The sequence below is a fragment of the Botryllus schlosseri genome, chromosome 11 (assembly GCF_051294905.1).
Source record: "Botryllus schlosseri isolate E-star chromosome 11, Bs_hap1, whole genome shotgun sequence".
In the NCBI taxonomy this organism is placed as follows: Eukaryota; Metazoa; Chordata; class Ascidiacea; order Stolidobranchia; family Styelidae; genus Botryllus; species Botryllus schlosseri.
This window is the reverse complement of record NC_137246.1, coordinates 7,500,695-7,526,050: the sequence shown is the minus strand read 5'-3', so window position 1 is coordinate 7,526,050 and position 25,356 is coordinate 7,500,695. Positions and strand designations below refer to the sequence as shown.

General features: G+C 40.1%; 2 protein-coding genes and 1 pseudogene across 6 annotated transcripts in view; 1 reads left to right on the top strand and 2 right to left on the bottom strand.

The window, feature by feature from the left end:
* Nucleotides 1-25,356, top strand: part of LOC145450005 (peptidyl-prolyl cis-trans isomerase pseudogene) — a 430,289-nt pseudogene that overhangs the window by 245,575 nt on the left and 159,358 nt on the right. The window lies entirely within an intron of this gene.
* The window catches only part of LOC145450002 (uncharacterized), a 245,823-nt gene that overhangs the window by 147,367 nt on the left and 73,100 nt on the right, over nucleotides 1-25,356 (bottom strand). The window lies entirely within an intron of this gene.
* The window catches only part of LOC145449997 (uncharacterized), a 127,168-nt gene that overhangs the window by 94,158 nt on the left and 7,654 nt on the right, over nucleotides 1-25,356 (bottom strand). For both annotated transcript variants that reach the window (XM_080328442.1, XM_080328441.1), the window contains exon 2: nucleotides 18,983-19,330. In XM_080328442.1, coding sequence (XP_080184568.1) covers nucleotides 18,983-19,330 — 348 coding nt within the window. The remainder of the gene's footprint in view (nucleotides 1-18,982; nucleotides 19,331-25,356) is intronic.

Sequence of the window (25,356 nt, the reverse complement as noted above, 5' to 3'; positions counted from 1 at the left end):
CATTGTCTTCGTCATTATCGACGAGAATTGGCGTTGAAGTGACAACTGACATTGCTGTTGTTTAAATTGAAATTTCGACCATTTTTGAATTTATGGTATTTACGGTAAAAAATTCCAACACTACGATGTGACCGAATATCGTGTTTCAGGCATGCCTGAAGGGAAAGTGATGCTTTTTACACCCGGTTACATCTTACACCCTACACCCGTTTACATGCCCCACGTTATTTTTTCATATATGTCGATCATATTGTTTGCCAGAAGTTTATAGTCATTGTTTCGTTTATTTCCAATAGATTTTTTCAAATACATCTCAAAATGCCTTGAATGCCCCTGCTTCTCTCGCAATCATTTTACTGTCAAGAGCTTTACAAAAAATTGCCAACATGCCCGCGCATAAGCAAGGAGAACCTGCCACAGCAAAATACCGTGAAAATCGTTGATTCCCCTTTCTCGACAAAGGACATCGACACGATCAATGTAACATGTTCCCTAGTTTCATCCGCGGAGTCACAATTTCCGCATTTGATTTAGTGAGTCCCAACTAAATCATCAAGTTCCTGTTGGTTCGGAATGTGTGGTTTTGTGGTAATATCTATATGACAGATGTTGAAGTCATCATCGGAGTCATTTTCTGTATCTTCAAGCCCTGTCGAGTTTTCTAAAGCTGTTATTACCTGATAGTTTGGGCAGTGAAAACTTACTGCAATACGGGACAGGTGCTTAAGAGGATATGGCAAAAAAGGATATGCAATGTCAAGTCATTTTCTAGTTATTCTGAACTTTGGAATGTCACGCACACCTAAGTAACAGTAATCTATAAAGTTTCGACTCTCCCTTCAGATTCTTTATTAGCAAATGACATTGAATGCCAATCACCCCTTAGCCTTTAATTTATATTTCATCGACATGTTTCGCAGAGTACATGATATGCCAAGTTTTTTTAATATCTCTGTCTCCAATTTTCATGTCAAAGGAAAGTTACTAAATATAAAAAACTTTACTTATACCGAATTATTGTACTTGACTTGTTTCAAACTGATATACAGACCACAGATATAGCTTACATTTGCGATGTTGACAATAATGTTGAGATTTTACTCACTAGATCCACAATCAGTGCATTAACAGAAGAAAACGAAAAGGAATTCGAGATTACTTGCTGTAGCCCATACCTGGGCAAAGTGCGGCCCGCGGGCCAAATGCGGCCCGCGAAGCTATTCTGTGCGACCCGCGAAAGGTTGCTTGGAATTCAAAACATAAAGTCTGCTGTTTGAATGACTAAAACCATAGGCTGTATCATATGAACTGGAAATTCGTTTCCTTTGAAGCCTGCTCATTAATATGCAACGATTACGCTTACTACATACTTAGCATGCGTAATCCAGATTCAAAATAAAGGCAATGTGGCAAAGTATGAGTAGCAATTTAAGTCACAAGAAATCACTCTTTCCATATAGTTTAGTTCAAACCTTCCTTGATGCCATTGTCACATTACGCATTACACGGTATGTGGTTTAAATGTGGTCTACAAATCCCTAATTCGTAAAATAATTCAATCAGTGCTCGCGATTACTATCTATATTACTATCTATCATATCTATCACGCATTAATGATTAACGGACATTCCAAAAAAAGCCGAAAACTAAAATTCAAAGAAGGTACGATACGACCAATCTAGGTTTACAGACTTCCGCAGTTAGGTTTTGGATTCAGAGCACTGAATAGTCGCATATACCTGAGTCAGAGGTAAACCCGTCCTTTCAGTTTTTGCCGAGCATGTCGCTGAGATTAAGGATTTTAATTAAAGTCAGTATTACGACAAAACCACGAAGCACTCGGTCATGGGAGGGCGAAGTTCAGAAAAACTATAAGCTTCGCTCAATTTAAAAGCTATATTTAAGCTGCACACTGCTTGGAAGGCAGCGACCAAGAAAATAAGCTCTATATACTATTGCATATACATTTCAGTGCAGTGGTTCTCGAACTGGGGCCGTGAAAGCATCAGAACGGTGGCGCAAATATGTTTTCGTGTTCCGCGCGACATACCCTCAGCTTATAGTTGCTGGTCTGTGTATTGTCCGACTTTGATATGTCACAATTCCAGCATTAACAGCCATAACCTATCATGCCATCTAACTATCCGCTGAGATTGCCAACATTCTGGTTGCCCATTTATTATTTTGTGATATCATGATAAGGGGTCGCGAAATTGTTCACTAACCTGAAGGGAGGCGTGCCCAAAAAAGTTTGAGAACCACTGTTTTCGAGTCTTAATAGAAGAATGTGGATAGGGGTTGAAAGAGAGCTAAAATGTATCATGTTTAACATTGTTTCGAATCATGTCCAGTAAATAGATATTTTTTAATTAACCGTCACTTTCTCATCACCTAATATCAAACATTTACTGAGCCGCATTTATTAACAATGTAATTTGGAAATAAAATTAAAACACGCTGGAGAATATAGCTAAGACTTTTCATTCGGCCCGCCAACGTATTTATTTTTCTCATTTGGCCCGCGGAGGAAAATAATTGCTCACCCCTGCTGTAGCCAATACTGACTAACTGAGACTGAGAAGATGATTGTTACTAATAGCAAACTATGATGTATCGAATGACGGATCATTGTGACGTCACAGTTAATAGGAAATTCAATAAAAGAGCTTGAAAACATGGTGCGTAAAGTTTGAAAAGCTCAAAATGACATTTTTATACGACACTTGTGGCAAAAAATGCTGGAAACCTGTTTCATTACGGAGTATGGTATAGGAAATATCAAAACATCGGCTCTACTAAATTTTTGTTACATGGTGTGATGCGTGTATTTACTAGTTCCGCTGTGAACAAAGAATATAACAATATTAAAATCGAAAAGCAACTCGCATTGAACTACGCGTAGCGCAAAAAAAATCGAGAAACTTGTTCTTTTGGGAGTTCAAAGTCGTTTTCTAAGAGCCTTGGTGTTGGCCAGGAATGGCCAACCTTTTCACCTATAGGTCACAAGTGATTTACGAACCATTGCGCGGGCCACATGGATGTTGATGACCTTTTCTAATCGCAGATAGGAGCAAACAGGATGAGGTACCGGTGAAAACAAGACTTCTATTACTATACGGATCATAATCGATAACAAGTATGTCATGAAAAGTCAGCGTTCTGCCTGGCCGCAATCGCGCGAGGCGTGAAAATTGTTATAAGGTAATTAATGAGTTGGGTAAATAACGATGGCACATGCATATATTCAGGCGGTGTTATTTTTGGCATTTCGGGAGCCAGATGCCAAAACTGCCAAAAATAAAAATTTGAAAATGCCAAAAATAAGCAATTTTTGGTATATGCCAAAAATAACATGGCTTGCCAAATAGTGTATTTCGTTCATGGTGTTGTGTTAACAGGGCCGCGTTACAAGCGAGAACAGCGTGTGTGAAAGGCAGGTTTTTTAATCTGGGTCCAGCCCACCCATTCGGGGTGAAAGCATACTGTCCTAAATGGTGTGGGCACAGCGAGATTGAACGGCTGACTGCATTTGGTTTACGTCATACTTTCTATTTTTCCAAAGGCAATTTTACGACCATTTTTCACCGGTTTATCGAGCGCTAGATTTCATAAAACGGGTATCAATGAGAAGCTGTCGCAGTACTGATTAATAAAATATAAATCATATTCTGCTCATGGAACTGGAACCCCCAAAATCGACCACGATTTTTGCATTGTTATCGAGTTGAACATTGTAACGCAACAAACTGTCTGGCTATTTCTGACCTACATAGTCTTGTTATGCTAAACAGTCTTGTTGCGTCAATTTTCTTAAACAATGCTAAACTTCCCAGGACTCTTCCATGCGAGTTGGTACAAAAGTCCTCCGAAAATATATGGGTAGACTGAAGGAGAAATGATAGTCGGGCTATTAGATAGAATGTGTTGAGAGACAACACAGAAAACTCATAGAAAAGGATCGAAAAGAAAATTCTTTCCGCGATGATATCGATGGCACTGGCGAAGTGATCTCTGAAACCTTTTTGTGGGTGACTGGCAACATTTTTTCCCTAAACGGCTACTGTTGAAGCCGATATTTCCCAGATTCGCTGGGCGAGAAATGAATTTAGGAGAAACTTAGCTGACTTGAGTTTGGAAGCACTGTTGCAGTGCAAACGATTTAAGTCTATTCAACAGCTGTAACAATCAGCTGTTCAGCGTGTTTGTTATGCTTTTCTTTTTCTTCTTGCTTATTGGCACCGATTCCGATGGATACTACACATTTTGTGGTTTCGTTTGATATTATTAACCTATGAAATCATTAGGTTTTTTCTTCTTATTATTGTTTGTTGGCGCTGATTATATACTTGGATGCTGCACATTTTGAGGTGTCTTTTGACAAACTAGCCCGAATAGAGCGTTTTTGTGACTAATTCAAGGCTGAAACTATCTATTTAGAGGACGATGCCAAAACTGCCAGAAATAAAAATCGAAAAATCGGCCTGCATATATTGCAGGTGGCCTTTGTATACCGTCAAGTACATTCGGCAAAGACAGGATTATTCGGCGCTTGGACATATAAATATCGAAGATTTCGGCGAAGATGCATAATATAATTTTGCAGTGGCGGCTCGTGACAATATCAGGTGGTGGGGCAAGGGCTGCAAGCGACTTTTTATCGAGACGTCACAATAACGTTTTCCAACGTAAACAAGTAACTTAGCGGTACGGTAACACGAACTTCCCGATAATAGTGATTTTAACGTATGTGCCGCGAGAGATCTGCCGGTGAGCTGTGACTTGAAGTGTGGTAAACAAAGATTCAACACGGTTCATGTTCGCACTATACCTGACTAATTATCTGCAGAAATGGAAATGACTATAACTCGAGTGATTGCGTAAGCCTAACTGAAAAGGTCAACGAGTTCGGACACATACGCAATTGTTATCTCATAGATTGGACATGTCATATTGAATACAAAACATAATTCTGAAGAGCTACGGATAGCAGCCTCAGAAATTCGGTCCCGGTACAGCATAGGAGATTTTGGGATTTGCGGCTGGAGACTGTCACACGACACACGGCTTACAGTCTATAGCAGGGCCGGCCAACCCGTGGCCCGCGGGCCACATGTGGCCCGCGAGAAGGTTTTGGGTGGCCCGCGAGGTAATTTCCGGAATGAGTGATATTATCAAAAATGGATGCACAGATTGTGAACATGCAGGCCAGCCAGTGATGACTAAAATATCAGTTCCGTCGCATTGGCAGATCCATGAGCCAGTCACATTTTGGTAGATCTTCGTACACTACAATACAGCAGAATAATTTGCGATAGATTTATCAGAAGTAAAAATTTTCTAAACGCTTCGTGCAACATGTTGTCACTCGATTTCTTGCTCTTAATATTGTTACCACTTTGTGAAAATGGAAGAACGCCTAATATATCAGATTGAGACTAACTATATTCAACGAGACAGAGTTTCGTTCATCATATGCGACCCTGTGTTGGCGCTCGCAGAAAGACCGTCGACTATGAAACCTAGGCACAAAATGATTGACGCATGTTGGTCGAAGCTTTCGATATCAATATGCGCAGGCGCCGAATAGTCCATTCCTTGTAAACTGAGCCCAGCGATATACAGCAGGCCCGTAATATAGCCAAGTGACAATATTATTGACATATGAACTTCGAAAAAATTTCGCGCTCGGCGCGGCTAGTGGCCCGCGCCATAGTTCGTCAATCAAATGTGGCCCTATGGCTAAAAAGGTTGACCACCACTGGTCTATAGTGTCTATATGTCTGCTGCAAAATCGCCTTTGGAAAATATATTACCGACGAAAACTTGGTACACTGTTAGGCCTACATGAAATCATCGAGAAGTAGCCTCATGACCGTTTTCGGTAAGGTACACTGTCAAAATTAATACGAACAGACCAACACCGAACTATTTTGCGTAAAATTTACTGAGGAATAGGCTGATCAAGCGATCAGCTGTTAGCCGCCATCGTAATCGAAACAGCTATCGCGCTTGACAGGGGTTGTAATTGTAAGCAAATGGCTTGAAGGCCACAATTTCACGGTGAAATTGACATTGGAGAATATAAAATAAAAGTAAATATTTGAATGCAAACCGAGGATGTTAGTAAACCGTTTCATGATATCATCATCTCATCACATATGTCAGTATGGAACAAAGTTAGCGTTAACACAGATACACCGGCTTTTGCGTGAAATCCGCAATGCGTTAGGTAGGTTAAGTGTCAGATCAGAGCACATCTCTACCATACTCGACCTTGATAACGAAATTGCTGCCCTAATCATTGAGTGCCAACCTTGAGACTTGGCAAAGCAGTCGATACTAAAATCAAGACATACCATGCAAAAGCTCATGACGGATCTAGGTAAGGAGCATCGTTAAAATCAATGGAGACCAATACCCAGGGTTGTAATGAATCGAGTCACGATTTTCTGATGACTCGACTTGACTCGAGTCATTTTCTCAAAATTCGGAAATGACTCGACTTGAGTCGAGTCAATCTGTGTACTCGAGTCATTGCCCATGACTCGAACCAAATCATATGACTCGAGACTCAGACAGTCAAGACCGACATTTCATTGTCATTTCGAAGAACAGTACAATAACCAGCCTATTGGGACTTCGTATATTGGTACTTGTACTTCAAAATGCGACCAGAAACTGTTAAAAGTGAGGTGAATATATATATTATAAATGCAAACCATTCGATATCATCAAACAGAGTTATATAAGTGGGTTTAACAGGGCTTCAACTGGAAACTGAGCGTTCAACACAATGACTTGGACTCGGAGTCGAGTCATAATACTATGACTCGGACTCGAACCTCTGTTCGATGACTTGAACTCGGACTTGACTCGGTGGTGAATTGAACATTACTCGACTTGACTCGAGTCAAAACCATAAAAGTGAGATTGACTTGTGACTCGGAGCTTTGTGACTTGGTTACAGCCCTTACGAATTTTGAGTAAAATCTGTTTGCGATACATGACGGATCAGCAGTCAGCTCACACTCAACTTCGGAAACGGAATTACTACCCTAAACTTTAAGTAGAAACCCTGAAACTTGGGACAGTGTTACATACCACCATCACGACATGACATACCAAGTTTCAAGAATTATCATGGTGTGAAGCACCATCAAAATCGACCTATACCAGCACAGGTCGACTAAACGCATATGACAGTACCCGAGCTCAGATATAGATACGATTGAAACATCACACCTTAAGGGCAACCAGACTATGTTGCCCCACCTGCTCGGTAATTTTATGAATAGGAGAGGGTAAATCACTGTTTCTTTATTGTGCGCGGCTTTGAGAAAATAGAGTGAAAGCTTGTTATGAGCGCTACCGGGGCTAGGCATTCGCAAAACGAAAACACGGAAGAGAATTCGATTTTCGCAGAGACTTCGCTATATATGGGCATTTACAAGCGAAAGAACAAAAAAAATACGATTTTCGCTGTGATTTCGGTATATATGGATTCTATTCCACCTAAGTTACTAAAGCATGTTGCTTATCTAATTGCCCCGCCACTTACCACATTCTTTAATTTCTCAATATCAAATGGTATTTTCCCATGTCACCTTAAGCAAGCAAAAGTTGTGCCTGTCCACAAGAAGTCGGATCGCCTCGTACTAGGCAACTATAGACCCATATCAGTGCTAAATTCTATCGCTACGGTTTTTGAAAAAATCATGTATCAAAGATTTTTCGATTTTGTCACGAAAAACGCTATCATAAGCAATAACCAATTCGGATTTTTAGCTAATAGAAACACATCTCAAGCTCTAGTTGACCTTACTAGCAGACACGCCAAGCTCATGGATCAAAATAAGCCATCATGTTGCATCTTCCTCGATATAAGCAAAGCTTTTGATTCAGTATGTCATTCCATCCTCATAGAAAAACTATATTCGTACGGTTTCCGTGGGGTTGCCAGAGACCTAATTATCAGCTACCTATCCCAACGCAAACAATATGTCAGTATAAATCAGTGGTTCCCAACGTGGGCGATATCGCCCCCCAGGGGGCGATTTCGCGATCTAGGAGGGCGAAAATGACGAAGGGGGCGATAGGGGGGCGAAAATGGACAAAGGGGGCGACGGGGGGCGAAAATAGCGAAGGGGGCGATAGGGGGGCGATGACGCGTCAAAACGGCTGACCTTTTTTTTTTTTTTTTTTTTTTTTTTTTTAGTCATCCACCTAGCAATTCGGAGAGAAAAAACGTTATTTGCAGCTCTGAGCGGAGAAAGATGACCTTTTTTTTTTTTTTTTTTTAGTCAACCCGCCGGTGATTACAGTCTGTATGCCCAATTATCGGTGCACAAAATTTTGGGGGGCGATGATTGGTGTTGACCTTGAAAAGGGGGCGATGGGTCGAAAAAGGTTGGGAACCACTGGTATAAATGAATCAGTATCCAGATGCAGCACTATAACATACGGGGTCCCACAAGGGTCAGTCTTGGGTCCGTTGCTATTTCTTCTATATATAAACGATCTACATCGCGCAACATCTTTACAAAGTGTTCTATTTGCTGACGATGCTTGTTTTTCTGGACACGCAAACTCCACAGAAGAACTGAAGTACCAAGTCTCCCACGAGCTGAAAAAAATTCACTCGTGGATGACGAGAAACCGCCTCACAACAAACCCTGATAAAACTCAAATCATCCTTTTCCTTCCTCCGCGAATCCGCACCCAGCCAACCTTTTCCATTCCTTTCGGGAACTGCACTATCCTTCCTACTGAATCAGTCCGTTATCTTGGCATTCAAATAGACAACAAGTTGTCATGGAAACATCACATCTATCTCGTCACCTCTAAATTATCTCGGGCCACCGGTATTTTGCATAGGCTAAAAAATTTGTTATCGCGTAATGGTCTGCGGTCGATATATTTTTCAATCTTTCATTCACAATTACAATACTGTGTCAGTGTGTGGGGTCACACCCATTCTACATATCTTAAGCCCATTATCACTCTCCAAAATAGTGCTATACGGGCACTAAGTGGTGTAGGTCTTCGTCGTAGATTGCTGCCAGAATACAAAAAACTTGGTATTCTGAGAGTGACAGACGTCATAAATTATGAAACGGCAAAAATGATGCACAATATCTTCCATCATAATAGATCCTTCTTCGACAAACATTTCACTACTTTTGCCTCGGTACACTCGCACTTCACTCGTTCTGCCTCATCTAATGGTTTGTTACTTCCGCGTGTAGATAAATCGTCCTCCCAGAAAAGTTTCTATTATATTGGTGCCGCTACCTGGAACTCTCTACCAGAAGACCTCAGAGATTTGCCCGATCATCTATTTAAAAAACGTTATCGGAAATATATATTAGATAAGTATAATTGATAATATGCCGATTTTGCAACTACAGTCTTTATTGTTGAAAAGTACCGTAAAATCTACTCTATTGACCCTTTTCTGCACTGCTGTCTTGAAACTGTAATATTTATAGCTCGTGTATCCTTGTTGAATTTTTTTCTCTGCTTTTCTTGTAGTTTTGTATATTTATTGTCATTTGTTTTGTGCCATTGAATATAATGTGTATACTCCTTCAGGTGGCGACTGTGTACTAAGGCCTTGCGGCCCCTCGTCGTCATCCTGGTCCGTACCGGATTTTCACTGGTGTGACAAATAAATGATTGATTGATTGATTGATATAGATTGCTGTACGTCTATAAATGGTAAAGAACTGTTATTGAACAGAATTTTAAGTGGGGCCATGCCCCAGTTGCCCTATAGGACGAGCCGCCACTGTAATTTTGTCGTATGCATTCATCGCCGACGGTTTTTCTGCGAGTGCAGGCTCAAACTCGCATGTTGGACGACACGTTCTCTCATAATTGCGAATATAGTCATACTAAAATCTATAAATTGGTCGCATTTTCAATATTAAAAGCAAGAAGACCATGAATCACCTGCAGTGGTAAGAGAAAGATCTCCTAAAAGAAATATGCCACGAAATAACCTATAGTCCATGGTTAAATAGAAAGATATATAAAAATGTAGCTAGTTCTAGCGACGGCAATGCATCGGAACTGACATTCTAGTCACCAACATCGCTGCTTGCGTACAGGGCTCTTGAGCCAGATCCGGAGCTCTACGTAAAATTCAAGAGGAGCCCGAGCTAGAGCCGGTTCTATGAACAGTAGTTCCGGCTTCGATGTATTTCATAAGATGCTATGCTTTTACTGATGGCTTGGCCGAATTCAAATAATTTTGCGGTAATTGTTTAAAAAATTGAGAATTGAGAATTGCCGTGCTTACTCCGTAATTTCCGTATTATAAAAGTACACCCTAAAATTCGAAATCAGCCCAACATCAGACCAATTGTGTGGTTTGGAAAATATTGAAAACCATGCATGTCACAAAACGGGATTGATGCTTTTGTGAGAAGAGCCATTTACCTAGGGTTGCATTAAAAACAAACGGTGTTTTAAACACAGTGTTTAAAATATGTCTAGAACAGAGGCCCTTTAAGAAAAGCTTATTTTTCATGTTACGGACAGTTACCATCACCAGTTATGAGCGGATAGTGCTGTTCGAGACTCCGAATCCCTCCGACAACCTTGGTGCCTGAGGTAAACTCCCTCCGACTCCGAAAAGCTCAGTCCCAGACTACGAGATACTCCGATGAATCTCGTCAAGTATCCGAAACATAATTAACCACAGACAATGCTAAACGAAAATGCCTTGCTAGATAAGATAGCTCGTTACGAATCATACTGTTTTAAACATATCATTAGAATGGCAAGCATGGTACACTTCGTAATGTGCTTTACTAAATAAATTTGATGATATGGTTAGTCTTATAGTATTGTCTACTCTCCAGTCGCCAATCGCAGTGCAGATGGCTGATTTTTATGCACTTGGCAATCATTTTTGCTTGTTACCTGTGATATTACTACTTTACAAGGTGTCAACTGTCTATGTTTTGGTTTGCAATCATAATCAATAGTGTATTCTGGTCAAACCTATACAAAGATATCGGAGACAAAAGTTACAATACTCCGCTCCGATGCTCATCACTGGTTACCACTAGGGCTGGGCATAATGATTCGAGTACTCGAATCTGAATCGAGTAGTAGTTTTAATGATTTAAGTCGAGTAGTAAAAGACGATTTTTTCGAGTACTGAAATTATGCGCTCCTCGCAGTTGACAGTTGATTTATCAACAACGATTAGAGTTCCGATACTAATTTTCTCAGACGAAGCCTTGAAACCTTGTTTTGTTTGTTTTGGGTTATTCATGGTGTTTGTCGACTACTATGGTCGTTTACACCAGGCCGATATTCTGATATTTTCCGTAACTGCCGACTTATAGCACGGCCCACCTCTAGGCTTTTGTAAGACACCGCTGACACGGATGAGGTGGCTAAGAGGAACCTAAGTAAACCTCCAACACTTAGGTATCGATTTTCGAAAGTCGACCTCGGTCGGACTCGAACCCGCACCCATTGGTACTGTAGCCGTACATTATACCACTGCGCTATCTCGCCACCTTCCTTGACGCCGTGACTGGTCGTACAGTAGGATACAATACATATAGTAAAAAGCTACAAACGTTACTGAGAATAACGCAATTCTGAAGTCATGATCATTCCACAACATTGCCACCCAGTGAAATGAAATCAGTGTGGTTCAAAAAATACATAGCTATCTTTAATATGATGGATAACGGACATTAAATTCTTTGTGGTGGCATAAAAGGTACATGTTTGTACTTTGAAATACTATATACGGTTATGACGTCATATTAAGTGATACTCGATCACTCGACTCGACTCGAAGCAGAATACGTGATTCAGAATCGAATCACCCGGGTACTCGATTTTGCCCAGCCCTAGTTTCCACCCGATTTAGCCGACGTTTATCGATATGAGATGGTTCAAAATAGTCGGTTCAACATCAATAGTACAGATATTTCGTCAAAGGAGCTATTTTTACCAAATATTTTCAATTGTCAATGTCAATCCACTATGACGTCACGATTGAATATTGATGACGTCATGGCTTGGAAAACAGAAACAAAAAACAACAGCCATAAAATACGTCTTAAACAACGCCTTGTTTTAAACATGTTTGATTTAAATTGATTTTTGTTTTATATGCAACCCAAAATACCTAATTAGTATTGAAACGAATATATAAGCGACGCGGTAGCGTAAAAGCATGACATTGCTGCACATGTTGATTTTGAGGCGCGCATGACGCACGCGAGAAACATTGTTTCCTTTCTGAATTGGACGAGCAAATGCACCTTCTTCGTTGATACTTTTTTATTCATAGCGCCAATTGGATAGTGTGTTATCGTTTTTGCCTATGAACGTAAATAGCGAAATGTGAACGTAAATTAGCGAAATGCATCGAAGCATCCCAAATCGCTATTATAATCCGTATAGCCGACAATTTTCGCGGTGGGAGCTATAGTCAATGCGATGTCCAAACCATGCCCTGGTGTTAAATATAAGAGGGCAATTAGTGATTAATTGTAATTAATTGTAATTTCTAATCATAAATTTTGTGTACTCATTTTTTGTCTGCTTGAGGCACTTGTATTATTGAGTTGTCGCGCAATGTCACTTGCGAACTTGCAGTTAAATTCAGTACTGAATTGCACAGATTGTCCGTGGCACTAATTTCGTGTTTATTCGATTCGTTTGAAGGGAAGCCGTCTATAGTCCACTAAACTTGATCGGCGACGGATTGACTACTAACGAGCGCACCAATATCGAATTTGAAGCCATTGGGTATATTTGGTAAAAAGTGGATTTCTGCTGTCACGACAAACGCTCATTTCTGCAGTTACATCTGAACAAATCACACCATTTCAAGATTAAATTGGACTGCATGGCTTGATATTATCGAGAGTAGTACCGTCACTGTTCTAATGCTGTACCATGTGTACAATTTACATGCAATGGCATGGATTGAATTGGGTTATCGGGCCGGTATGACGTCATCGACAGACGACACGAAGTAATTTTTACGTCACGGGACTTTGTAAACCCAACAAAATAATGGTCCTTTGTCACGGCTACAACCGAACCATAGTTTCCGGAGCCGGAGCAGGAGCCGAAGCATTGGTATCAATGACCTCCGGAGCTTGGAGCCGTAGGCAATTCATCGTAGAAGAGAGTTCCAGAGCCGGAGCTGAAGCAGTTAAAAATCTACGACTGCTCCAAGCCCTGCTTGCAAGTTCATAATAAATTAACTGGGTAATTTACTTTTTTATTGTAGCTAATTCCGTTAATTACCTCGCGCGCCACATTTGGCCGCCCTTGGTCTTTGCAGTGGTGGACCATTGCATGTCAAGGCAATATACCCATTCATATCAACAAATTAATCCTATGTGAAATGATATTATCATCACTGAAACCGTATCAGCTAGCGAGGAATAGTGAGATATTGGTCACATGAGGTTATAGCTTATTTTGAAGAACAACTCCAACAATATGTTCAAACTGAAATCAATTTCAGCATTTGAAAAATCCTTTACTAACTGTTCTTCCGAAATTCCAAATGAGGTCGCGAGCCGTTTGATGATGAACCCTGTCCCACACCTTAGACCCGGCGCGTCCAACGTTTTTGGCCCACGGGCCACGATTGCGCGGGCCACTTGAATGTTTATGACCTTTTTTTGTTCGTGCTATAGGAACGAGCCGGATTAGGTAACGGCGAAAACAAAACTCATCAAATCGATTACAATTATGCGATAACCCTGCGAAGTACGAAATTTTTCAAAGTCAGAATTCGGTCAAGAATAATGTCACTTGCATATGTTGCGGCCGGCGGGTCACCTCTGTATACTGCTCGGCTCATTTGAGAAGGACAGGATTACTCGGCTTTTGGACGCATAAATATCGAAGATTTCGACGAAGATGCGTCAATCATTTTGTGCAAAGGTTACATTGGCCGACGATCTTTCTGCAAGGGCACATGCAAAGCAGTGTTGGAATGACTCGAGTCACCTTTTTCGTATGACTTGACTTGACTCGAGTTACTTTACTAAAATGACTTGACTTGACTTGACTCGGCGTATCAGAAATGTGGATTGACTCGTGACTCGGAGCAAAATTCACGAGTAAATTTCAAGTCATCAAGTAATCGATATCGATAAAAATCACGGTATCTTACATATGGTCGGATTGTTCGCGAAACGCTGGTGTAGCCCGTGAGAGCGACCAATCATTCAATGATCGTACGTTTTACTGAGCCTCCATTGTTCTCTCACAAATAAACTGACCGCAAACGAAGTGATCGAAGCTCACAACTTCCGTTGTCGTAAACTTGTATAGCAAAGTAATTTATTAGCAAAATGTCTATTTCTGTTCTCTGTTCGAACCATAATCAAACCTCTTGTTTTATTGAAATTCAATTGAAATTCAATTTATATAGTCCTCCACCATTGTCGCATGCTCGAATTGTATCATATCAATTTGGAAATGTGTAATGTATTGCCTCTTACCAATTCCTTTTTCTATTTTGGCTGGGAACTATATACTTGAGCTACGCAATTTTTACCTATAGTTTAGCAGCTCTACGACTAAGTATATGTGAGCGAAGCAGCGCCTTCTTGCGTATATATTAACCTCTATATTCGTTTATCGGTTCAACATCAATGACCACTCAATCTGTATTTCAGACAGTCAGAAAAATGCAATGACGTAATCATGCCTCATACTTGGAAATGGCAACTTGACTTGAATTGTGACTTGACTCGTGACTTGACTTGACTTTACTTGATTGGACTTGACTCGACTTGACTCGAGTCACCTCAAAAAATCACGTGACTTGATTTGACTCGAGTCACCTTCGAAATTCGATTGACTTGACTTGACTCGAGTCAAAATGTGCAATGACTCGAAATGACTCGTGACTCAAAGGTAGTGACTTGATCCCAACACTGGTGCAAAGTCGGATCCTGGACAGCACGTTCTCTCGTAATTGCGAATATGATCTGACTCAATTCTATAAATTAGGCGTCTTTTTATTTTTCAGGAAGGGGAACTGATACCAAAAGCAAGCAATCGAGCGACTATAATGTGTGCGAAGTGCTAAGAAAAATATTAAGTCAAATAAATCGGCTATGAAATATTCTACTTCATCGTGATATACAAATATCTATACGAAAATTGTGGCTGCCACAATGCGTAGGAAGCAGGACTTTGGAACCGGAGCCGGAGCTCGGAGCCGGAGCTCGGAGCCGGAGCCATGCATATTTACCGGAGCCGGAGCCGGAGCTCTACATAAAATTCATCTGGAGCCGGAGCCGGAGGTGGAGCCAGTTATTTGAGGGGTAGCTCCGGCTCCGACGTATTTCGTAAGATGCTATCATACATGCAACAACCATATCTGCTCAGTAGGCCCTCTCGAAATTAGGAATATATTCCTCTTTGTCGCTACCTTTTGCGACTAACCATGTTCCTGGGGATTTAGCAGCAGAACAGTCAAATGTTCAATGTTCAATTATCATGCATGAATGCCGAACCTCGGTATGTGAAATATGCCTGTGAATATTTTGGGTATTCGGCATACCCACAATTTCATCATCAGCACAATCTTGTTGGCCAATTGTATACGACCCGAAAATAATGATCACTATGTATTACGCGACATGGGATAGGAGAAAAACGTGATGATTTCGTTGCACACGTCGATATGACGAGCACGAACCGAGAAAGTCCATCTTATCGTTACTATGATTCGGATGAGCAAATACTGCTGGTGTGATCAGACTAGATGACCTTCACGGTCTTATCGATCATTCCTATCTAATACCGAATACTGTGCACGCATATTTTCTGTACCACCATCACTGCCGTTTGTTATGTATTTTGGTTCGATGAAAATAAAGACTCTCTCTCTCTCTCTCTTACTCGTTCTTTTGTGATAGTTCTTTAATCGAGCCGCGAAATTGGACAGTGTTATTGAGTATGCAATTATGCATGCTAATTGGAATTCATTACTGCGCATCATCGTCATTCACTCCAGTAAGGATTCTCAAGCGTAAATAGGGAATGGCAGAAGAGTAGCCCAAAACCGCATGATATTTTATGTTGGAGACAAATTACTGATTTGATACGGGATTTCCAATTCGTAATCATCTGTTTCGTTAATTCATTCTTGATGTCTGCTTGATATTATAGTATTCCTGGATTATCGCGCACTATAACTTGTAAATGGGTAATGTGCATACTGCATAGTTTAATTCGTTATGGGCATGGCGCAATGTGCATGGCACAGTGTTTTATTCGATTATTCGATTTGTTTAAACTGGAAAATGTTATATTCAGATAAACTTGATCAATACCGTATAAACTAGTAACGAGTGCACCAATATCGTTCGACAAATCATTGGCCATTTGATACAAATCGTATTGCTATTGATCACGTCGTTATATCCTCCCATCTTCCTCTTACTACAATTACAGTTGAATAATAATCGCGCATTTAAAAATCGAATTGAGCTGTATGACTTAATGTTAACTAGTACAGTGCCAGTGTTAAAACGCCGCATCAGAATTTTAATGCTGTACACAGCAATGGCACGGAGTAATAGTAGTATGATGTTTCGACAATTGACAAGTGTACATGATGTCGTCACAAGCCGTTACGGCGGCACCTATGTTTTCGTTGCTGCATCCGATGTTACTGACAACTGACAGACTCTAGATTACTATAGATAACTAACCTTCGGGTAAATTAGTAATCTATATAGACTGGGGTGGCCAACCTTTTCGGCTCAAGGACCAACTGAAATTGACGAGCGAGTGCGCTGCCCCCTAGCTGCGCCAGGCTCGTAAAATTTTCAAAGATAATATTAATATTACTTGGGTTTATTGCGGGTCGACTTTATACCGCACACTGGGCTCAGTTTGCAAGGACAGGACTATTCGGCATCGGGACATATCGAATATTGATATCGATATATCGAAGATTTTCGCTAATATACGACAATCATTTTGTGCCTACATTTCATCGCCGACGATCTTTCTGCGAGCGCAAACGCGAAAATGCTTTATCTTGTAATTACGAATATAGTTAGACTCAATCGGCTAAATCAGTAGTTTTTTTTAATTTCACGTGGGGTAGGCTATAAAGAAAGAAATCCTGTGACAATTAAACACGCGAAGCGTGAAGAAAAATTTTAACATTATTTTAGTTTATTGTAATGTACGACGATTTACTGAAAATGTGACTGGACCCAGGATCTGGCAATGCGTCAGAACTGATATTTTCATCATCAACATCCAAGTGTCGCGGCCAGACTAATCATATTTTTGGTTGGCCTTGCAAGTTCACAATCTGAGCAATTCAATTTCGATAATATAACAGAATTTTGATAATATGATGGGAAATTAGCTCGCGGGCTACTCAAAACCTTCTCGCGGGCTACATATGACCCATAGGCCGCAGGTTGCCCACCTGGTCCTGGCCCTGGTAGGAAGCGATAATTTAGTCATGAACATCCCAAAATTATTGGTCAGGCTAAGCAAATTCTTAGTTAGCCTGGTAAGTTGACAATAATTTACCACGGTTATTTATTTTTTCAATCTGATTTCTAGAATACCTTGCAGGCCACTCAAAAACTTCTCGTGGGCAACATTGAGCCCGCGGGCTAGACCCTAGAGCTTAAAGGGTCACTTCACCAATAAGGGTTTTCGCATCATCATTTGAACTACCACCAAGGTGTCACCGATCTATACTACTACTTGCGTTGCGAACAACTGGTTTCACAATGTATCCTTATTGATGCGAATGACTTGGGTCGCGGGATGCCATTCAAACTCGGATTTGAGTTGTGGCCTGAATAGTATAAGAACCACTACTATATTTGGCAGTGTTGGGATCAAGTCACTACCTTCGAGTCACGAGTCATTTCGAGTCATTGGACATTTTGACTCGAGTCAAGTCAAGTCACTCGATTTTAGGAGGTGACTCAAGTCAAGTCAAGTCACGTCAAGTCAAGTCACGAGTCAAGTCACAATTTAAGTCAAGTTGCTTTTTCGAAGTATGAGTCATGATTACGTCGTTGCATTTTGATAGCTGTCTGAAACATAGATTGAATGGTCATTAATTTTCAAGCGATGAACGAATATAGAGTTGAATATACACACAAGAAGGCGCTGTATCGCTCACATATACGTAGAACTGCTAAGCTACGTAATTATTGCATAGCCTCAGTTTATAGTTACCAGCCAAAATAGAGCATAAAGAAACGAATTGATAAGATGCAATACATTACCAGTTTACAAATTGATATGATACAGTTCGAGCCTGCGCCAATGATTGAAGGATATATAAACTATATACGAATTCAATTTCAATAAAACAAGAGGTTTGGTTAAGGTAAGAACATAGAGCAAATATTTTACTATATTAGTTTACGACAACGTAAGCTGTAAGCTTCGATCACTTCGTTTGCGGCCAATTTATTTGTGAGAGAACAATGGAGACAAATAAAACGCACGATCATTGAATTATTGGTCGCTCTCACGGGTTACACATCAGCATTTCTCGAACAATCCGAATATATGCCAGATACAGTGATTTTTATCGACACCGATTACTTGATGACTTGAAATTGACTCGTGAATTTTGCTCCGAGTCACGAGTCAATCCACATTTTTGATACGCCGAGTCAAATCAAGTCAAGTCATTTCAGCAAAGTGACTCGAGTCAAGTCAAGTCATACGAAAAAGATGACTCGAGTCTGACTCGAGTCAAGTCATGACTCGAGTCATCCCAACACTGATATTTGGTGCAAGTCGTGTGATGGCTCAAATCACCTGTTTTCGTGGAGGTAATTTTACACAATTAAGTGAGAATCATACAGATTTTTACAATATGTTTTTTGGAATGGTATTTGCCTGAAACACTATCCATTGAAGCAATACAGATAAGTGCAAGACAGATGTATGTTTAGAACTGTTAAAAGTTACTTACCAACAAAGTTTACTGTAGCCAAAGTACCCCTGCACAAAATTGCTGTTCTCAGCGTCAACTTGACTTCTTTGTCACTCGGTGGGATGATAGTGAAGTACAGGATGGTCTGATGAGATACATCCGATGTTTTCGTGAAATTATAACGCACATGCGCTTCAATGTCCGTTATATTCAAATTGGCTGAAACTGTTGTCGGGCTTTCCTTTGTGATTGAAATTTTGCTGGTTGCTAGGCCTGTGTCTTCATGTGTGTATAAGTATGCAACGTCACAGGAGTAGTCATCCAGATTTTTACATGTCGCAATGATTGCAGCTGAGAATTTTGCTCCAACAGCTCGCGTCAAAATTTCTGTAATATCAAGATGACACCTATTACAAGTCATCGCATAAAATCGGAAATTCACCATTCAGTCCATGCGCGGAATAATCCCAATCTATACTCTCAATCTGTCCTCGAAATTACGAATAGTTACCTGGTCAGTGACACGTATAAACGAAAGAAAGGATACTTGAATGTGACTAAAGTTATTCTTTGAAATGATGCCACTCGGTGGCTGTACCGCTGGTCTCACAAACCAGAGGAAGCAAGTTTAATTTCGCTATAGGCATTCCCAGAACAGAGCAACTGCTGATCCAGACTTGTACCGGCTATGAATTCGGCTAAATAACAGGCTGACGGCAGGAAAGATGTATCAGGCATAAAACATCAGACAAATTATGACATTGATCAACAATATCACCGGAGAACACAATTTTTGTTGATTTCGATCAGCAATCGTTTTTGACTGACTTGTAAAAAATGAACTTCGGTTTTCTCTATCACGTCAAATTTTTGGGTTAGGCACCGACCACATTTTGTCATATCCACATTAAAGTATCACTTTTGATGTTTTTTTGTTTATTGCATGAAACATATCAAGAACCACAAGCAAACGAAATTAACTCGAAAGTCATCATTTGTACTGCTTCAATTGGTTAAATTAAAATGATTTTGCTTCGGTAGAGAGAATCAAGTGCGAGTTTCAGGTTATAAATTTACGCTCATAACTCTTATGTCTGTGGATAGTCGATCAATGATCAGATCACATATGTAAGCGCACATGTGGATAAAAAACGACAGCATGATCCCTAGCCCACTATTATTCAGTCGAGAACAGCGGATCTTTTGCTGGCTCAACACTTGCGTACAAGCTCTACCAGATAAACGTGCTATACCGCTACGTGCTATATAGAGTCGTTCGCAGTCTTTCGCGCCGAAGCTCGGGGTTTTAACCAGAGCTGTGGACTCGGTAAATTTCACTACCGACTCCAACTCCGATCCGACTTCACACATTTTCAATGGATCGACTTCGACTCCGACTCCCGAGTCTTTAAACGTACCGACTGCGACTCCGGCTCCGACTCCGACTCCCGAGTCTTTAAACCTACCGACGCCAACTCCGAATTCAAACCCAAATCCAACAGTATTACCAATTTACTTTGAACATTATATGCCACATTGACGGTAAAATGACTATCGTATGAGAACTAAACAGACGCAAACATATGATTAACGATTACCTGCAAAATTGTTTCATTGTGGCACAGCACGAATCATCTACCATGCATGAAAGATTGCCTTTCTAAATATCCTTTCTGATTTTTTCTTCATATCTCATCTGTTTTTATAGCATGGACTCTCTAATAACCTAATGTGTATGAATTATTGAAATACGACATATATCCAATCTTGTATAATTAAAATGTGGATAAAACAATCGAAGTGTTGCTCTTAGGCAGGGGCGGGTAACATACTGCCCGCGAAGTGATTTTGTCCGGTCCGCGGACTGTTTATCGTCTTATATGATAATGTGGCCCGCGGCTACAGTCTGCCGAGATTCTCCGCTACTTGCTTACTACGTCAAATGATAGTGACTGTATGTTATTATACACATGTATGCGCACTGCACAGCGTGCGAGAGTGGAGCTTACGCGTAAGTTCGTTGAAGCGGGAAGACTTGCATTATCGGCATTTACGATGTACTCAGGCCGATACTTCTTACTTTTGATTCCGTAGCCGCCGACTTGTAGAACGGCACACGTCTAGGCTTTTGTAAAAAAGTGCTTATGTCAGGGGTCGCCAACTCAAAACGGGTTGCGGGCAATTTTTCAAATGTCGTAGAAGCCGCGGCCCGCATAGATTCAATATCGAGATAAAATAGGCCACATAGTTGAACAACGACGCTATCTCGTCATCTACTCAACCCTAATGAATTGATATCTTGGTAAATTTGGGGTATCGGGCTTATCGAACGCCTTGAAATATTATTCAGTGATTGCACCGTGCGTTCATTGATCAGAGAGAAGCATAGACATGGCGGCGCCTTTATATGACAATGCTGTTCTCGAATCAACACTGTCTTCGTCAATATGGGCGAGAAATGGCTTTGAAGTGACATTGCTGTCGTAAATATACATTCATTAAATACAATTTACACCTTGTATATGTGGATAAATGGGCGAATAATGTGTCGATTCAATAATCCGGCCCGCCAAGCGCTTAATTTTCATATATCCGGCCCGCCGACTGGAGAAGTTGCCCGCCTCAGCTCTTAGGTATGAATCAGCAACTAATACAGAGATGCATCTTACTAATTTTCTCATTATACACTGTAATCACACTGTAATCAGTAGATTACAAGCACACTAACACTCACTACTAATATACATTGGTCATAAACGAAATTTAGGAAGTAGTCAAATAGCATATGTCCAGTCTACATGCACTCAGTCAAGTAATCAAGTACTAGGACTTGCTGTCTTCTATTTCCTACACCACGGTCAAAGATTTTTTAAATCTCTGAGCAGATCCGAGGCTTGTTGCAACAATAGCAAAAAAAATTAAGTTTCCAACCAAGACTTAATCAAACTTGAACACGCATTTGTAGAGATGTTATCCCAATCTTACCTCCAATCTTAACCGAATTTACTTCTCGTACCCTAATGTTCATCAAATGCAATCTAGCAGTTTCCGAGCAATTGAAAATGTAAATGCGAACCAAAATATCGTAATTCGTAGCTATCAGGAAGTTTTTTCCTTTTGCATTTATTTTAATTTTACGCTACTTATCGGTATCATGCTTATTGCTGACGCCTTACCAATTACATTTCATTATCCTGACTGGATGACCTCACGGCCGTATCGCAACTCCGTCGTCAAAGCATCTCGATGGTGCATGCAAAAAAGAATATCATATCTCTCATTGCACATTTAGCATTCGAATAAAAATGACTCAGCTCTGAGTAGACTAATCGTTTGATTACATTTCATTGGCTATCCTGTGGCCTATTCACTGTTAGTCGCTCAAACCTCTGGTTCTTAACAGTCGCTTGAAACATTTTTCTGTGCTTGTAGTTTTCAGTACTCATGATTAGGAATACTTCGAATACGTTCGAGTTTTTTTAATTGAATTTAATGAGTATTTTACATATCAGGAATGGAACATGAATAGCTTGAGAACACCTCTTTACTGAATCAATTACATGTTTAAAAGTAATTGTAATTGTATGTATATTTGTGATAAAATTAAATTTTAAACAGTAATTGTAATTGTAATGTAATTGAAACATGCAAGGAAGTAATTGTAATTGTAATTGTAATTGAATTAAAATATTGTAATTGACCCAACTCTGTCCGGGACCACGTTTTCTCGAACTATACAGTGATCGTACACTTGTATATACGGATGGTTCGAATACATTGTCAGGATGTAGATATGCCGTATACATTCCTCGGTTGAATGTAAAATTGTCTGCGATGCTTCCTAAACGTTTTTCAATATTTTATGTAGAGTTGCATGCCATCAAAGATGCATTATCAAGGGTTGAAAGGAACACGCAGAGTAAAATTGCTATAGTAAGTGACACTTTGAGTGCCCTATTCGCCATCGCCAATCATGGATCGGTCAAGGACTACGTTGTGAACGATATATTAGAATATATTGCAGAACTTCAAAATAACAATAAATTAATCACGTTCATCTGGATACCTGGGCATGCTGGTATTCGTCGCAACGAAATCGCTGATCAATTAGCCAAAGACGCTGCTTCAAGATTGGATGAAGGGAACAATCACTTATTACCTCTGCGTGATGCACTGTCCGTCTTAAGACGCTATTGTAGATGTGAATGGGATCAGATATACCAAAGCACTGAGACCGGAAGAGCGTATAAGAATATGCGACCATCAATTACCAACGATATAGCTCAAATTGGAATACAGCGAAGAGAGGTAATTCTACTGAGATGAAGAAGCGGCCATTGTAGACTGAATCAACATCTGCATAAGATCCGTTGTTCTGAGACTCCACTATGTCAGCAATGCAATGCAGAAGAATCTGTAGATCACTTCTTGTTACATTGTGTGCGATATCAACATCAAAGGAGACCACTACATCATGCTGCACGAGTGAACCGAATAAATAGGGAGTTGAAAGACGTTCTAACAGATCCAATGACATTGAATAATGTTGTACAGTTCGTGATATCTTCGGGACGATTTATATAGTATAGCTAATACATGTTGTATATTCATTATTTGTATAGCCAAATGTGTTCATGTCGTGTTGGTATATTGTCGGCTAGCTCCATATATTGAATGTGCATGTTGGTATACCGATAGAACTGAGCGATGCTGTATATTTTTGGATATTGCAATTTCATTGTTAAAACAGGTATAGGAATGGCGCACAAAACCTATATGCCGTGATAAACGCCACTATCACGATTTTTTGCTTTTACCAATAATATTAATATATTGCGAATATATCCTTGCATAGACATCATAGTTTTCGAAATTTATGTATCATCTGAATGTTATTTTTCTCTTGAAAGCAAGTTATTATCGAGTATCGGAATTTATTCACTTTTACAAAATGTAGCCTTAGGGCAGGGGTCGGCAACCTTTTGCTAGTCACAAGCCAAATTCCGAGTGCACAACTTTTTGGAGGGCCGGAATTTTTCTTTATACTATATTTAACGTTAACGTCGGTATAGTACCCTACATTGATGCAATCTCAATCATACAAATCACAAAAAGGGCAAAACACATGTATTTACACTTCAACAACACAGGATAAATGTGACACTTGGCTCAGCTCGCTTTGTGATAGGTTTTCAGCTTCTGGTAACAAGTCAGATGAAGCAAGAATCAGACGATATTCTTAATGAGCGTTGGAATATACGTGATCTTATCTTGCTCTTCGTGAATTTCATTGTTGAAAATTATTGTCCACATGTGTACGCGCTACCAAAAGTCGATGCCATTTCTTTTGCATTTGTTGGTCAAGCTGGGATAACGACCCATTTCAATATCGGAATTTTTGTCAAAGTGGGGCAGCGATATGCTCTTTGTATGAAATTTGTCATTCAAATCAACTGTATCGCATTTAAAAAGGACTCATTTGAAATGTTAAGCCAATGCTATTGGCGTTCACATTAAACGGAGTACTAAGCAATAGTCAGAATTTATTTTGTACAGAACGAATGTCGGAAAAACGGGTCCCAATTCAGTAATCAAATTTACTATCACAGCTACACTTACAAATGTATAGCTCTGGTACTAGGTTTACTCTCTTCCAGTATAGGAAAGTGAGCATAATTTTCTTTTTACTGTTGTAATTCCCCGAGTCGCAGTTTTGTTTCCAATGCGCCTCAACATCTCATGTATTCAGTTATTTCCCCATGAAGTTGCTAATTCAATTTGTTCAGATGTGACGTTTCATGTACCACGAAAGCAAGATTAGATACCCATTTCGATGACAAGATTATGAGTCGGCGATGTTTGTATTTTCAAGAAATGTTACTAATTCGTTTCTCAGTTCATACACTCGTGCAAGCATAGCTGCTCAACGTAATGCGCGAACATGGCAGATATACAGGACATCGCCATATTGATTCTCTGCTTCCAGTAATATATGGGGTAGGCTATCAGTCGGTGATTAAGTTTGTGAGACCAAAATCAGCTTTCGCCACTGTGTCCGAAACACTATTCGGGTTTGTTGTCTTGGCGTACAATGTCGTCTGGTGAATTAAACTGCAGATCACTAACCTATACGGAGGCTAGTTATCTATAATGAAACGGAAAGTTTGAGATTTTGTCATTGCGTTTTTGAGGCAGAGGAACGGCACCTTCATCGTCACACCCTATCAGAGTGGCAAACCCTTAAAAAAGTATGGTTTACCTTTGGTTGCGCGAAATACCCGCTTAATATGCACTGGTCTAGTCTACTCTACAGATATTCTCTATCTCCTACTTTTAGTACGAGATAGGCTACTAATCAAACGCCTTCGTATCAGTTTCATGGCGTAACAATAGACGTAGGACAAGTTATATCG